Below are 15,573 nucleotides of genomic sequence, written 5' to 3' on the forward strand. Positions count from 1 at the left end.
CACTGATCTTCTCTTCTTAAACAGTAGCAGGACACTTTTGTACCAAACAAAGCAGCTTGTTAAGGTAAAGTCAAAGACCTGTGGGCTGCTGCAATGAGCCGCAATGGGAGATTGTGAGACCCCCTGCAGCATGGGAGCTGGAGGTGGAAACTTCAAGGAGAAGCTGAGAGGACAGAATATGCGTGGGGAACATGGGAGGTCCCAGGAAGGAAGAGGTAACCTGGTTCTTCACAAAGTTCTGTGAGAGATCCCAGGGTGGGAGTACTCCGTACCACAGCATTTTGCCAGAAAGCCAAGAAGTAGGAAAATGAGAGGTGAGGCAAATTAGCCTGACAATCACTTTTAGAGTGATAAAGCTCCATGAAACATGTTGGAGTGCCCAGTGACTGACTTCTGGTGCTTTTTGCATGCCAGTAGTGTGAGTCGCACATCATTCATCCCAAGCGATGGAAAAGCCTCTCTGCCTACATGTCTGCTCGGCGCCTCTCTGAAGGCTGCCTGCACATTCCTCTTTGCAGACTTCAAAATAATTAGATGAGGAGTTAATGCGCTGACTATATTTATAGGAGAATTTATCTTCTTTTGTTCTAGCAAAGCTAATAGCACGCAAGGCAGGCATCCAGCTTTCAAAAATGCATGAAATTCAGTGGGTTTATAATGCTTTTTGAAAGGAGTGGATTTGAAGCAGAGAAAGTCATTACATCTCCCCCAGTTGTGTTCATTCCTCTAAACAATCATTAAAAACAGGCCGGGTTGTTTTCTGAAGTGAATGCTTTCACTCTTCTGTATTATTAAGATTACTAATGGAGGCTGTTGCTGCTGCTGCTGCTGCCTTCAGAAAAACAAACATTTTTTTCAGCTCTTCTCTGTGCTTCTTGTAACAAGTGCTGGTGATCAATTAGCTAGTTCATTAAAAAGTTACACATGATTTTATTGAGGCAAGCAATTCTGAATCAAAGAACCCAATTCGCAGATCCAGGTTGAAACACATAATTGGCATGTATTTTAGGATCGCTGTTAAAGCTATAAAAAAGATTTACTAGGGAAGGAATGGATCCAAAAACCCTAAAGGAAGGAATATGTTACTTGTGTGACTCAGTGTTACAAACGAACTCATTTAATACTAAGGTCTTATCTACGTTCAGACAGAAAACCGAGATAGATGTAAACCTCCTTTGGTTTAAGCTCTTTAGCAAGAAGTTATCCTTCACCTGATGCACATAAATTACATCTGGTATTATTGCATTTATTCAGCCATGATTCTCATTATTGCTCTCAGAGATGTACTTTTATTAAACCATTTAAATATTGCTGAGAAGTTGACACTGTGTAACTGTAAAACAAGATTATATAAAGTGTGTTCACCATGTTGTTGAGATGCACAGTGAGTCTGGGATTAAAGCCCCAGTTTTACAGAAGTTAGTGCATGTGTGACTTAGTGGGGAACCTTACACATCTGCTGGTAGAACGTGCCTAAGCATTTGTAGGGTGAAAGAGAGGGAAGGTGCATTATTCAGAGGACATTTTAGAAACAGTGATGCTTTGTTCTGAGTTTACAGACAGGCCAAATCTTGAAACTTGTGGAAAAAAGTTTACATTAAGAAAGCTTTATTTTTAAAAAACTTGAGAGAAGTTAGTTACTGATGAGTTTTTGCATGATTTCTTTAAATAAAAAACAAGCAAATTTGGATTTCAAACTGAGGAGCGTAAAGTCAGGTCCTGTATTTATCAAAATGTGCATAGAATCTATTTTCTGTTATGATTTTGATGGCTTGATTGCCACAATGTAAAAGCTTCTGTAGCTGATATCAGTGTTGGACTTTGTGTGATGCCATTGAGGCATTTTCAATTATTAGCCTTCCCATGGGTTCTTTTCAGACAAAAAATGTTATGCATCAGCTCTTATTTGAGTGTAAGCCTATTGAATAGCATTCTCCTCTTTGCCAAGTTGGCAGCAAGTTCTCGTGCTAATAAAAGAGGTTACCCCAGATAGAGATCCCAGATGTGCCTGAACTACTTTTATTAGGACTATGGAGGGGTTCAGTGTTTCCGTCTAACTGTTCTGAAAAAAGGTGTAGGCTTGCCTTCATAATTGCTTGAAGAATTGTATTACATCACTGGAAATTTTTTCCTCGGAGTGAATAAAATGTTAGATGTGTTAGCACCGACCACAGCTTAGGAAATACTGATGTTCAAAACAAGGAATGCCTTTTACCATAATACAAACCTCATTGTGACCCTACTGAATTATGCTGAGGACAAGAACATTGCTGTTTTAACATTAAGTTAAAAATACATTTGTTTGTTACATATTTATGAGTTTTGGTATAATAATTAGAATAAGTAATAGCTGATTTTCTCACAACAGCAGCATACCCAGGACATACGACATACTTGACTATAATGTTAGTTATTTCTTGAAATTCATGGATTTATTATTGTACATAGTGATAAGGCCAACTTCATAATTGCCTGACAAAGGGCTATTGTAGGCTGGAATTGCTAATATCAGTAATCCAAATTTTTGAGTGCTGCATAGGAATTAGTTCAAAAAGAAATTTTATTGCTAAGGTGTATTCAAAATTTCTCCATATTATTTATCTGAATGTCTTGGCTGCAGTTCTAAAACTGCAAGAAATAATCTGTAAAATAATATACTTTATTAAGCTTACAGTTGCTATCCATAAATCATATATAGTAATATTTTTACAATCTTAAGTCATAATCTTGATTTTCCTATCAAAGCCACAAGCTTCCTGTTTAAGTCTTTGTTGCCAAAATGTGAACAGAGAAAACAAGGTTTTAATTAAAATAATTAATTGCTTGCTTTTATTGTTCATCTTGTTATTAAATTTTGACAAATGAATGGTACTCTAATTTCTGGTCATGTCTCTGGTTGATTTTTATTGTAATTGCATCAGATATAAAAAGAAAGAAACTGCACAGTGGACGCATTTCAGATTTCCAAGAGCAGAGTTTGACTCAAAGATTCCTATTAGTTTCAATGGGCTTTGGATCAGGCAGAGGGTTAAGAGCTTATTTTTCAAACAACTAGAAAGAGGTGTAAATGTCAAAGGTGATAGCTATACTGTGAGTTCTATAAACTACAAAAAAAAGTTACTACTAGAGCTCTATTTTTCCTTAGTTTAACAGTTTCTATGAAAACTGTTAATAAGTATATCAGGAACAGTATATAATAATGAATCAGATACTTTAAAAAGCCCCTTTAAAACTCTTTTTATATAATAATTGGAAAGTTTAAAGTGACTTAAAATCCCTAACTTCTCATGCTGTGATGTAAATTGTATTTTTTTTAGGTTCCAAATTCAAAGAGGGAAAACTGATCCGACCAGTTACAAGAGCCTGGGGGACTGTTTTAAGACTATTTTCCAGCGAGAAGGGTAAGAGTATATGTTTTTAAAATTGTCAATTTTATGTGACCTTTTTTAATCACCCGTTTTCCAGACATTAGATCCTCTTTGTATTCCACCCTTCTTTGCAATTGCCAGAATTTGGCACACATGTGGCCTTACATAACGAGCACAATTTGAAAAGTCTTGGCATTACTTACACTCACAATACCAACTTTTGCTATCAGGATATGTTTAAAGACCAGAACACCCAGAGCAATCTCTGATTTGGTACTGGGAGCAGGATGGCCACACCAGCAGAGTGCAGTTCCTTGGCTCTTCTGTCTTCTGCTTGGGTTTTCTGAACTAGCTCAGCCTGAGCCATTACCAGTTCAGGGAAGCACTTGCTTGCAAGCTCTGATGAAGTGGCATTCCCAGTTAGTGACAATATGTCCATGACCTGTGTGAGTAAAACTCTTCAGCTTTTCAGTCTGACAGAATATGAAAAGTTTTATGGTCCTTAGTCACCTCAGTCATACTGGCTTCAGAAAGTACTACTGCTCTGAGCCTGAGTTCAGGGGACTTGGTCTGTGATCCAGAAAGGCATCTAAATACACATGTAAGTTTATGAGCAGTCCAGTTAAAACCAGTGAATGTGATGGGACTGATAAGATACTTAAAGTTAAGTTTGTTATCCACAGGCATTCTTCAGGAACTAGCCTTTAATCCTGGTAACTCTAATTAGTAAATCCCAGTTCTAAGTAGCTGGCAGGCTTTCCACAAGAATTCTATAGGTACACAGGCAGCCCATTTTTTAATCCATATATTAACCAAAATAGAACTGTTCTTATAATATAGTGTCATAGATAGAATACATGGAGGCAGCATAAGTGCAGTGGGGCACGGATTTCTTGTGTCCACAAACTGCACTGGAAAACAGAGGTGAGATAAGCAGTGAAAATGAAAAACGAGAACAGTTTTCTTTCTTGCAGTGAGGTTTAGCTAAGCTACAGTAGGTAAATACTTAGATATAGAACTAGATGATTTCAGTTGCCAAATTAGGGAGATGTAGAAATGTTCTGTTAAGGTGATGATAGAGGAAGTTGTCACATTTGACCTTATCATTGGTTAAAAAAAAATGTTTTATGAAAGACTAATATTGGGCACTATCTGTATATGGTATTAAAATTTTCAAAGCTAGAAAGATGTTACAAAAATAATAGTTTGTGGCTTCTGGGGATTTATAAGACTAATATACATTACTCTTAATTGTTTCTCAAAAGAAAACTATTTTCTCCATAAGTGTTAATATTTACATCCATGCCATTCTATATTTAAATACAGAACTAGTTCCAATATTTAAGTCAGTGAGCATGAAAACTCAAGTTACCTTATACACATGCACTGGTATTTTATTTTGCTGAACTAGTCAAAGAATTAAAATGAGTAAACCTACCTGAAGAATGAGCTTAAACCCAGAGACCTTTTCCAGGTTAATTGATTTTAGATTCTTATTTTATTACCTACATGATTACCTTGTGTAACTGGATATTTGTACAACCCACATGTGTAAAATAGTACAAGGGCACTGTAAACTTCAGTTTACCATACAAAATACAGTTCTCTTACTACTTAGGGGAGGAGGGAAAAGGAAACAGCACTCTATGTTTCAGCTGGTTTACATCTTGTGCTTTTCAAATGCTTCTCAGAGATGGAACTATCACTTCTTCAGTGGATGTGATTCCATTTTTATTTTCCCAGTACTAAGACAGTTTCACTGGATAAACAATGAAGGCCCTGAGTGCTGTAAAAATCTGTGAATGAGCTTCAGAAAGAGACATGAAGACTCTTTGGTCAAGTTGTTTTCTGTAGAATGCTTGTGCTCAAATACCAAAACCAAACCAGTTTTTTTGATATTTATCTCAAGGCACGACACTGTAAGCAGGAAAAGAAGATGATTAAAATAATTCTATTATAGATTTAAATCAAAATTTAGCAGTGGATTGCAATAAATTTGTATCAAGATAGTGCTAATGCAGAGTTTTACTTGCCTGTTGCTAAAGCAGCCAATACTGATCTAAACAAAAAGCACTTTCTATGAATACCTGTTTTTCTCCAGGATGTTAGAGACAGAAAGTCACATTTAAACCCTCATCAGTAGTAAGCACTAGTAATAAAGGAGATGAATAATCTCAGATACAATAGAATCTTAAATTTTGCCTAGAAATAAAAAGTTATCAACTAATCCTCAAAAACCTGTGTCTATAACTCTTGCATTCCCATCCGCACAAGCTGTCCAATTTCTGGAGCGTGGTGGTTCTGACACTCATGAGAGAAGTGAGAGATGTGACTGTGAAGTGTTTTATTCAGTGGAAATGTTGAGTCCAGATATTACCTCCTTGAGTGACCTAAAAATTTTTGCAGAAAAGAGCACCAAGAAAAGGATTCACACTCAGATACCAAATAAACAAAAACATTTTATGAGGTGTTCAAATTCAGGTGCATAAATCTAGGAGAAGGGTATAAGAAATTAATTTGTGCCCCATATTTATTTCATATTGGCAATATCCAATACCCCCCATCAGCGTGTGCCATTTTAAGACTGATTTTCTGATATATTTAGTTCAGTGTACACCAGCTGTAAAGAGTCTAGGCATGTTTCTCCAGCACTCTGAATTCCCAGTTGGCATACTTGATTTTATATTAAGTTGACAACAAAATAAACTAACTAGATAAAGGAACACAGTGGGAAAAGAAAAGTTACAAATAAATTACTCTTGAAAATGTTTACATTTGGGAGTAGTGCTTATGCTCATTTGTACTTCTATTTCCAATAGCAGCAACTACAGTGAACTAGAATGTGAGAGCTCAGCTCAGACAAGACACTTCCTAATATCTTTATTTTTTTACCTTGTTATGCTGTAGGTTAAGTATGAAGAATCAGCCTAGGAAGTACTTATCATTTTTATGAATGCATATGCAAATGTTTTATTTGCTGCAGTGCCTCTCACTGAAAATTAGCCAGTATTATGCTACTGCAGTATCACAGTAGCATCTGATGATTTTATGGAAAGTTGCCTCATCACAAATAATGGCCAGTGTTTCTTTAACCAGCCTTCTGTTTTTCTTCTCATTATAATGAACAGGACAGGGGAAATACTTCCATTAATGGAACACTGCCTTTTTTACAGAATATGAAGTCTCCTTTATATTCACAAGCTGATAGAAATTTCTTTTTAAAATTTTTTTTTAAATTAAAAAGAAAAAACAACAGAAAAAAAAAACAAAACCTGCAGAAGCTTCCTTCCCCTAAACTTTGAGTAGCTCTTTAGATGGAAATAAATTTTCTCCATGGGGAATTAAATCTTCAAAGAGGGATCCATCCCTTGAACTCTTTTCTTGTCTTACAAGAAAACAAGAGCCACATAACATAAAATTTAATTGAGACTCACTAAAGGAAGGCTCAGTCTAGCAGAGCATTAAAGGTCACATAGCTCTCTATTAAAGGGAAGCAGAAGTATTAACTTCAGGGCTTTTGTGAACTAATGTTGAGAGCATGCAGATGCTGCCAGTTACACAGAGGAGAATCCTCAGGTGGTGAGCAACCTCTGCTCATCTGGATTCACTGGGAGCCCTGCGTCCAAGCCCCTCTGGGGCTTATGAGATGTCCTTATGAGATGATGCATAAATTGACAAACCTTTCACAGCAAAGACCCCACCAGCAACATACCTGTTTATTGAGGAGTGACAGCTTTATAACCAACATAAAAAAATTATCTGATGCTTATCAGGGAAAATATTTAGATACAGGATTACCTGAGAAATTTTCCGTCTTTTTAGATGAAAGGTTAGATTGATTTAAATTACCGATTTTTATACCATCATCATCTTTACTGCAACTTTATTCACTCACTTTTCCTTTGACAATGACTTAGGTCTTACATAAGAAATGTAAGAATTAAAAAAAATGCTCTAGCTGAATGTGTGTATTTGTTGCATTTATATTAAAGACACATGGTGTTGTGTCTCACATTAAGAATGGAAAATTATGCCCATCTGCACTGTCTTAATTTGGAGTTACAGCATTAAAATGGTGAATGCTGTTATTTCAAGTCTGTAAACAACTATGTTCTTATAAACTTGGATTTTCATGGGCTCATAATTTTAACAGTAAGTGTTCTGGGTCGCAGTTGACTTTTTTGGTAGGCACTAAGTCAAGAAACCTGTTGCTTTCCCATTCATGGTAAACTTGCCCTAAATAGAAATGGTAGTAGTGTCCTGGTTTCCAGTTTTATAACACTGAATAAGTTACAGTTTAAAGTGCTGTCAGCCTTTCTTAGAACTAGATGGATGTGGGAAAATGCAAAAGACAGTTGTCATTGATCATTTCAGACTTCATTGCTTCTAGTGAGTTATTGGATTATTTATGTTGGTTTGGGAAGGAGCAATTACCTCCATGTTTACACAGCCCAGTAGCCTTTCAACTATTCCTGCCTTACTCTGGGCACCACCTTACCACTCTCTCTGTAATCATCTGCACGACCACACACCTTCTTTTTAATAACTGACACCCTGACTCATACATTAGTGGGATTAGGTTATAAAGCTGCACAGAACTTGTCAGCTATGGGTGGAGTCAGTGGGAGAACAGCCAAGAGTGAGCTGGATGAGTGTGGAGTTGTCAGCAAACATGCAGAAGCTGGAAGGTTCCTGCTTTACATGGTACCAGCCATCGTTCATCAATTAAGGCATTTGCTGGCGCTCTCCTTTTTCCTGCCTCCATCCATCAGCTTTCTGTTGTGGTAGCAAGTGCTCAGGAGACTGCAGCAGTGCTCTTGAGGCCTGGCTCTCACAGCTGGCTGCAGATGATACTCTGCAGCTTCTATTTGCCAGAAGGTCAGGGAAGGAGACTCGCAGGGTTGGCAGCCCTGCAGGCAAGCACTGGCCTCTGGCACTCATCAGCAATCATCACTGTCCATTTCGGGGGCCCAGCTGGATGTGTGCTCTTCCAGCTGGGCTGAGGAGAGCTACCAAAAGTCTGCCAAATAACTGTTATACAAGATACAAATACTTGGCTACCCCGTGCATGAATCCTTCAATGAAATTGCCGACTAGGGAAGTGTGACATGGTCAGTCATGCCAAAAATCTCTTTTCCCAGTGAGCAGTTATGAAGCAGAGATTCATTTCCACTTACTGGAGGCATAAATTCCTGTGGTATTGAAAGACCAGACTTTAGGCTCTCTTTGAGTGCTCTGAGGCAAGCAGAAGTGGTAGATTAAGACGTAATTTCCCCCCACAGCTATCTGCCCCACAGATTGGTTTCTTATTAGCATATCATACCAGGAGTAGCAGAAGTGAACTTGGACCCATCTCATTTCTAGTACTTCTGGTCTGCATCACACTTCAAATTCATAGTATTTGTATAAACCTTGCTAAAATGAGAGTGAAGATGTAAAAAAAGGTTTTATGATAGCAAAATGCTCATCTGTATTTGTCCTGGTGTACCCCCATAGTCCATACTATATTGTTAATTTTTTCTTTATTCCACATATTATAGTGGTATTCTGCTGGTAGCATTATGCTACATTGGGATCTTACTGGCATACTGGTGTCTGTTGAAGCCTTCACTAAAAACTTGTGTTCAGAGTATTGGAAATAATTATCCCCTTCCTGTGTGAAATAATATTATGTGAAATGGAAAGTAGCAAGTAAGCTTTAAAACACTTTGCTGAATTGAGAATCGTAACTGAAATTCTGTGAAATGGACAGTGTGAAATTCTGTGGAAAGGCTTAAACTGTGAACCTGTGTGAAATCTGTTGGCTTTTGTGGATAAAAGTTGAAGTCTTAGAGCTGAATTTTTGCATCCTTGTGCTCACTTCATGTCTTTCAAGAAGAGATGCTCACGGTTAGAAAAGTTAATATTTGTGTATTTTCAGGGAGTGTGAGCTTGCAAAATTTAGGTAGAAATGTGGCGAGTTCTTTTATTATGTAATTAAAATTACCAACTGTTTATTTTACCAACCGTGTGTTTACTCTTGGAAGTGAGTGATTCCTTTTGCATTGCCATTTTTCCTGTTAGCTGAAACTTGGCTGTTCCAGTCCCTCTGCAGGCAAAGCACGACGCTCCTCAAGCAGTCACCTTCATGCCTGTGATGTTTCAGAGAGAGGATTCCCCTGGCCATGTGGGGAATGGAGGTCACAGATCTGCAGTAAAAGGCAAAAAGATGCTTCAGCATAGGGGTTAGCCTGTAGGTACCCTGTGATAAAAGAATTTCAGAATTTCTTCCAGGTAATAAGCAGAGTAATAAATCTGCTTTCCCTGTAACTATTCTCGGTGTCACTAATTGTCACCTTACACCACATAGGCCTCTTTGTTTTCACTATACATAGACCTATGTGCAATATCCAGTCTTTCTTTTTTTGCTTTCCTTTGGTTGTCTATAGTTTGTTTGGACTTTTTTCTTAAAAACATCATTTGTGTTCTTGCTCTGAATGGGTGTTGAGCTATAACATTTAAATGATGGTACAGCCTTGAGTAAAATTCTTATTAAGACTGCTTTCAAGATTAGAGAATAGGAAGGAAGAAAATTTGACTGAGAATTTTCCTGATAACTCACTTTAAGATTTATATTAGGCTCAAAAAGTCTTAAATCAAATATAGCCCCAAAGGAGACAGCTTTGGAGTATCTATATGAAGTCGTATTCTGCTTTCTTTTGTAAAATAATTCATATATGGTAATTCAATTTTGTCCAATCTCCCATTAAAGACAGGAAAAATCTCAGGAAATTCTGATGTTTCATTATGTTTTAAAATCTGTGTACATATGTTTGTGCATATCTAATTATAAAATATTCATACTATTTCAGTCCCTAAGTAGATAAAAATTAATCAGTTCATAATCCACTGAAGCCAAAGCCAACAATCCCAAGTGACTGGATGCTTTTGCTACACTAGTTAGTCATGACCTGTAAGTCTCAAAACATGTCACAGAAGAAAAATATACAATCTGAACTGTACAGATAGGGGTATTGAGATCAAAGGTGTAAGGGAGACAAATTGATCTGGACTGGTGTATGAACAGAGGTGCTTCTTGTGGAGCAACCTAATATCAGATTGCTTGCTTGCCCATGATAGCATGTTAATACCAGAGCTCTGAGGAACATGTGTGTTGCACATAAAATTACATTCTTTGATGTAGGCTCCTAATTCAAAAGTCTGAAGACTTATTTGTCAATCCATCTTATGAAGTAGTTTGTTCAAGGGCATACATGTAGGTAGTGGCAGCATTAAGCTGGGTATCCTGACTGCAAGGCCTGCCCTGTTCAGTGGACTGTGCTGATGATAGTCAGCAGTGTTTGCAGTGATGTTACTGTCATGAGGTTTTCATCATCCCCTTCAAGCAGGAATTCTCTGTTCCTGACTGGACATTCCCTACCCCCATCTTCATATGTTAACACTTGAAAACATAAGAAATGGCTCTGGAATGTGAAAAACTTCTCTTTCCAGTTTTATATGTGCAGTTCTCTTAAATACAACGGAGTTGCACCAGTGCAACTAGGGGCAGTGTTTGGCTAACCACATTTTATTACTGATGGACCGACATTCTACTTGCAAAAATTTGATCTGTTATATATGGGAACACAGTAAACAAGCACACTCTTTTAGAGAATCACTTCTGATAATCTGATGCTTTAAAAACAAAACAAAGGCTCATTTATTTCCCACAGAAACAGAATGCCAAAAAATAATGTCAACCTTATCACCTTAGATGTGAACAGAGAAGACCTTAGTTGGCATCAGTTGTTATCATTTGCTAAGGCCACTGGAAAGGCAAACATCATGTGTCCCTTCTGTGTTTTTAAAGGTCCAAGTTCTTAAAGTTTCGGATATTTTCATAATCAGATTCTTTTAATCTTAAAGTTGTGATTTCTGGAGTAGCTCTATTTTCTACTAGTATCATATGAGTAGAGTTTTTTATAGTATTAGTATTTATAGCAACAAATCCTATAGGCCTTAGCTTGGAGTCAGGTGACTGCTTATGTTTACAGGAGTAAGTAGATTCCTACAAGATTTGTTTATGATTGATCTTTATCTATCTAATCTAGTTAGCAAAAATCAGCAGAACTTTAATTTTTAGTCCTTGTGGTTTTATCACTGAAGAATATAGATCAGTGTCATGATCGTTTCTAAAAAAACTTCTTTCTGTCTAGTGGATGGAAAATATCATACAATGCTCTATCATCAGATTCTCTGAATCTGTTTATGTTCTTTGAATGAGAAGAACATACCTACCAAATTTGGAAGCCTGGGAAAACGGCCGCAAATTCCTCTCACTTCAGTAACTGGTTCAAGATTAGGGACTGCAGTGTCTCACAGTGGTGATAGTGACATTCTTCGGCTCTCTAAGCAGAAGTTTGCACCTGGGGCCCTGTTGGGAACATTCCTAAATGGCACCATTCACCCTGATTCAGGCTGCAACACAGTGCTACAGCTGAGCCCCAAAACCTTTGGTGCCTTCAGGTGCAGTTCTCACCCCATGAGATGCCAACCTAAACATGGTGCCCTGCTCCAGGGCTTATTCTGCTCACCCAGTGATGCAAGAAAATTTTCAGCTAATGAGAAGCTTTCAGGCCAGGAACGAAGACCTCTCCGAGATTAGTCACAGTCAGGGCTGAGTATCCTTTGAGCAAGGATTTCATTAATTACTGCTTTAAGGTTAAGTGGGTAAATTAAGTTTAAGTCATACTTTTGGATCATGCTGCTTTTTGGGGTTTTTGCTTGTTCTGAAATGGTGTATATACAGTGCCCTCAGAGCCCATGGGATTTAAACTTGTCTTTAAAAAGAGGAAAAAAAATTATTCTAGCCCTGATGGAGGGGCAGGGGAACTCAAATCTGAGCTGGTGCAAGGCTGTCATGCCTGGCTGCACACAGATAAAACAACTTGAAATCTTTCTGAAGCCTCTTTCTTACCCAAGGTAATAGCTCTGAAATGTGACAATGATGTTGTCAGTAGTCAGCTGTCAGAATTAACTCTCTGTTATGTAAATCTAGCCATTAATATTTACTATTTCATAAACAACAGTGCAAAAGTTAACTGCAGTTATATGTTGTGGTTCTTTAAACAACAAATTGCTATTTACTTCTCAGTAATTTGGTCTTCTAGTAGTCGTTAATTGTTAACCTATTCTTTAAAAGAAAAATTCCGCTGTATCAAGGGGAAAACAGTGAACAGAGAACAGATAAATCACTTTTATGTCCTTAGAACAGCTGACTTTACACTTTTATTACATTGTTTGAAAAGGCATCTTTTCATCTGGAAGGAATCAGTTTAAAATGTGATTGTCAACACAAAGAAACCAGCTTTCTGTTTAAAATGGCTGCTTGTGAAGCTTAGAATTGCAGTTTTTGCCAGGATTTTCTTTACAGACATCAGTAACTAGAACCAAGAGATTTTAGATGGGATGTTCACAGGAAATACCTGGCAGACACTGTAAAATGCAAAATACAGCATTTTTATTTAAGCTGTAGGAAGTATGCACGTTAAAATGAGCTATAGCATCTTAGGTCAAAAGCTTTATTTTTAAAGTAGAAGTTCATAAGTTGTAGTTTGATGTTGGCAAGAGAAAAAAAATCTTTTTTTTCATATCTTCACTTAATTAATAAGACAGCATACATTTAGTGTATTTCTTAGGCTGTATTTCATACTTATTTACAATGGCACTATTATAGCTCTGTCTAATCTGCCTGTATTTACCTCATCTAATTTAATTTTATTCACTGGTTACAGCTGAAAACCTAGCTTTGTGTCTTTTTATACCAGTTATACATAGTTTTCTCTGTTTGAACTCCTAAGAATTGCAGATGAAGATCCTGTGCAAAACAAAGTATTGCATTCAGTGATGAAACATTTTCACTTCAAAAATAATCGAGCTTTATGCTATATAAATTTGCTCATTACTTGAAGTATAAATAACAAAGATGTAGTAAGATTGTGTCTACTTATTGCAATAGGCACAAATTTTTAAATTCTGATAATTTTTTTTTCAGGCTAGTTTAATTATATGTTGCTTGTATAATTTTTTATTAACCTTACATCATGCTGTATTCTGAAAATAAAAAAGTGTTGAGTTGTAGAGCTGCCATTGCAGCATTAACTGCCAGGTATTTTAATCATTCACCTCTAATGCCCTTACCAACCCCTTTTCTCCTTGCCATATTTTTTACCCAAGTTGAAGTCTTCCTTTATAACATGCTTCATGTTCTGAAGGAAATTTATTAAGTTAGATATTGAGATTAAGTATGAATGACCACGGAGGAGAAACTATTCATCCAAAGCAATGCACTAACTTTAAATAAAAAGGCAATGTTTGTAGCCATCAATATCAGACAGTTATGTAAATTTTCCACAGAATACACCTTAATTAAAACAGGGTAAAATGAGGAATTAGCATCAAATATTTTTGAAGAGTGTATTTCTGTATTATGCTAACTCATATTTTGGACCCATTGCATTCTGTATGACCCTGAGAATCAAACTGTGAAAAATAGCTTATTCTGCCTGTTATGCTGTTTCTTCAAAGGACATAAAATTCTAAATTAATATAAAGGGTTTTTTTTTTTAGTTTTGATGTTCTTTGCTTATGTAACTTTACTTACAGTCTTCTATGGTTCTTTACCCTCTAAAGAATAATGCTAGCTTTAATAAAAATAAAAAACTTATATTTCACTGTAAAAATTCTACAGCAAGTGTAGCACATGTGTGGGACACAGCAATGCATGCACATAAGCACAGATAAACTCTGCCCTCACATTCTGTTCCTCCAGAGTAGAAAGCTGCTTTCCCAGTAACCTGGCAGGCACTTCCCAGTACATTTCTGAAACTTTCAGGTAACACATGGAGCAGTAACTCTAGCTGAAGCATTTGCTCCAGATATGAATACAAGATCAATTCCTATGCTTTTTGTTTTTCTTTCTTTTCAGCTCTCCTTCAGTGTTTGTGTGTTTTTGCGTATTTTGGCTTTTGCCTGAACTTGCATATGCACTGCTTAGGAGCTGGCTATGATGGACTGGGTGTCTCAAAGACAGAATTATTTTTTAGGGGTTATTTTATCTGATAAATGCAATTTTCCATAATAACTAAGCACCTCTGCATCATAGGAATTTTGTAGTCAAACCAAATACATGTATTCATTGTTCTTTGTACCAGCTGAACTCTATGGCAGGGGCAAATACTTTTACACCCCTGATGCCTTCCAATCTAGGTAGGGGTTCAGATTACTTAATGTTAAAACATTTCTTAATGCAACTCATTTTTTTCATTTTTCAAATCCTACATACAATAGTTTTGTATCCTGACTTAATGAAAGTCAAGTTTTTATCAATGTACCTTGTTCTATTTGCAAAGCCCCATTTCATAACAAAGTAAATGTTCCACTTATGTCTTCCAGTAAAAATACAAATTAAAGTAGTTTCCTGTATAAAATATTTTATAATATTAAAAATGTCCTAGCTATTTTAAGAGCTCATTTTACACCATTTTTCTTTGAAAATATTGTCTCCAGTATGAATTGCAATTTAGTATGAAAGTAACATTTATTATTTTGATTGCCACTCTAATTTAGAAGAATCCATTTTGTGAATAAAACCCAAAAGTACTAATTAATGGGCATTTAAGCCTTTGTTTTAATATATTCTCACGTTTCTCTACCATTGAAAACATATAATAGTATGCTTGGATAATATTCAGATTTTAATGCTTATTGGGTCACAACACAAGTATTTAACCTCAATTTATTCATCTTTCCTTAAAAAGTGGGTAATTCATTTAAAAGATCAACGTTTATTTACATTTTCTTTAGGAAGTATGTAAAAGGCAACTCAAAACTTCCAGTTACACTTTGTAAAATCATTTGTCAAATGAAATATATTTTCATTTGATTTTCACAAATTTGGGAAAAATAAAACATCTCCGTCAGTAGTTCAACAGCTCATATTAATAATTTCAAATAATGATTTTTCAAAGCTGTAATATTATAAAACAGAAAGTACTGAATACACTGAAAAATAACTGTATGATTTGATGCAAACATTAATTTTCATAGGCTTTCTCCAAAATGTTCTGCTAGAAATTCTACCTAGCATTACATAAAGGCTACAAGGCAAAGGTATTTAATATATTCCTGAAAACAATTATAGTGGTATAAAAGGTGAAAAATTGAC

The 15,573-nt window shown here is 36.3% G+C and overlaps 1 protein-coding gene across 1 annotated transcript in view; it reads left to right on the forward strand.

The window, feature by feature from the left end:
* The window catches only part of SLC25A21 (solute carrier family 25 member 21), a 243,729-nt gene that overhangs the window by 179,391 nt on the left and 48,765 nt on the right, over positions 1-15,573 (forward strand). Inside the window, exon 5 of the mRNA XM_071745054.1 lies at positions 3,318-3,401. Coding sequence (XP_071601155.1) covers positions 3,318-3,401 — 84 coding nt within the window. The remainder of the gene's footprint in view (positions 1-3,317; positions 3,402-15,573) is intronic.

The sequence above is a fragment of the Heliangelus exortis genome, chromosome 5 (assembly GCF_036169615.1).
Source record: "Heliangelus exortis chromosome 5, bHelExo1.hap1, whole genome shotgun sequence".
Taxonomy (NCBI): domain Eukaryota; kingdom Metazoa; phylum Chordata; class Aves; order Apodiformes; family Trochilidae; genus Heliangelus; species Heliangelus exortis.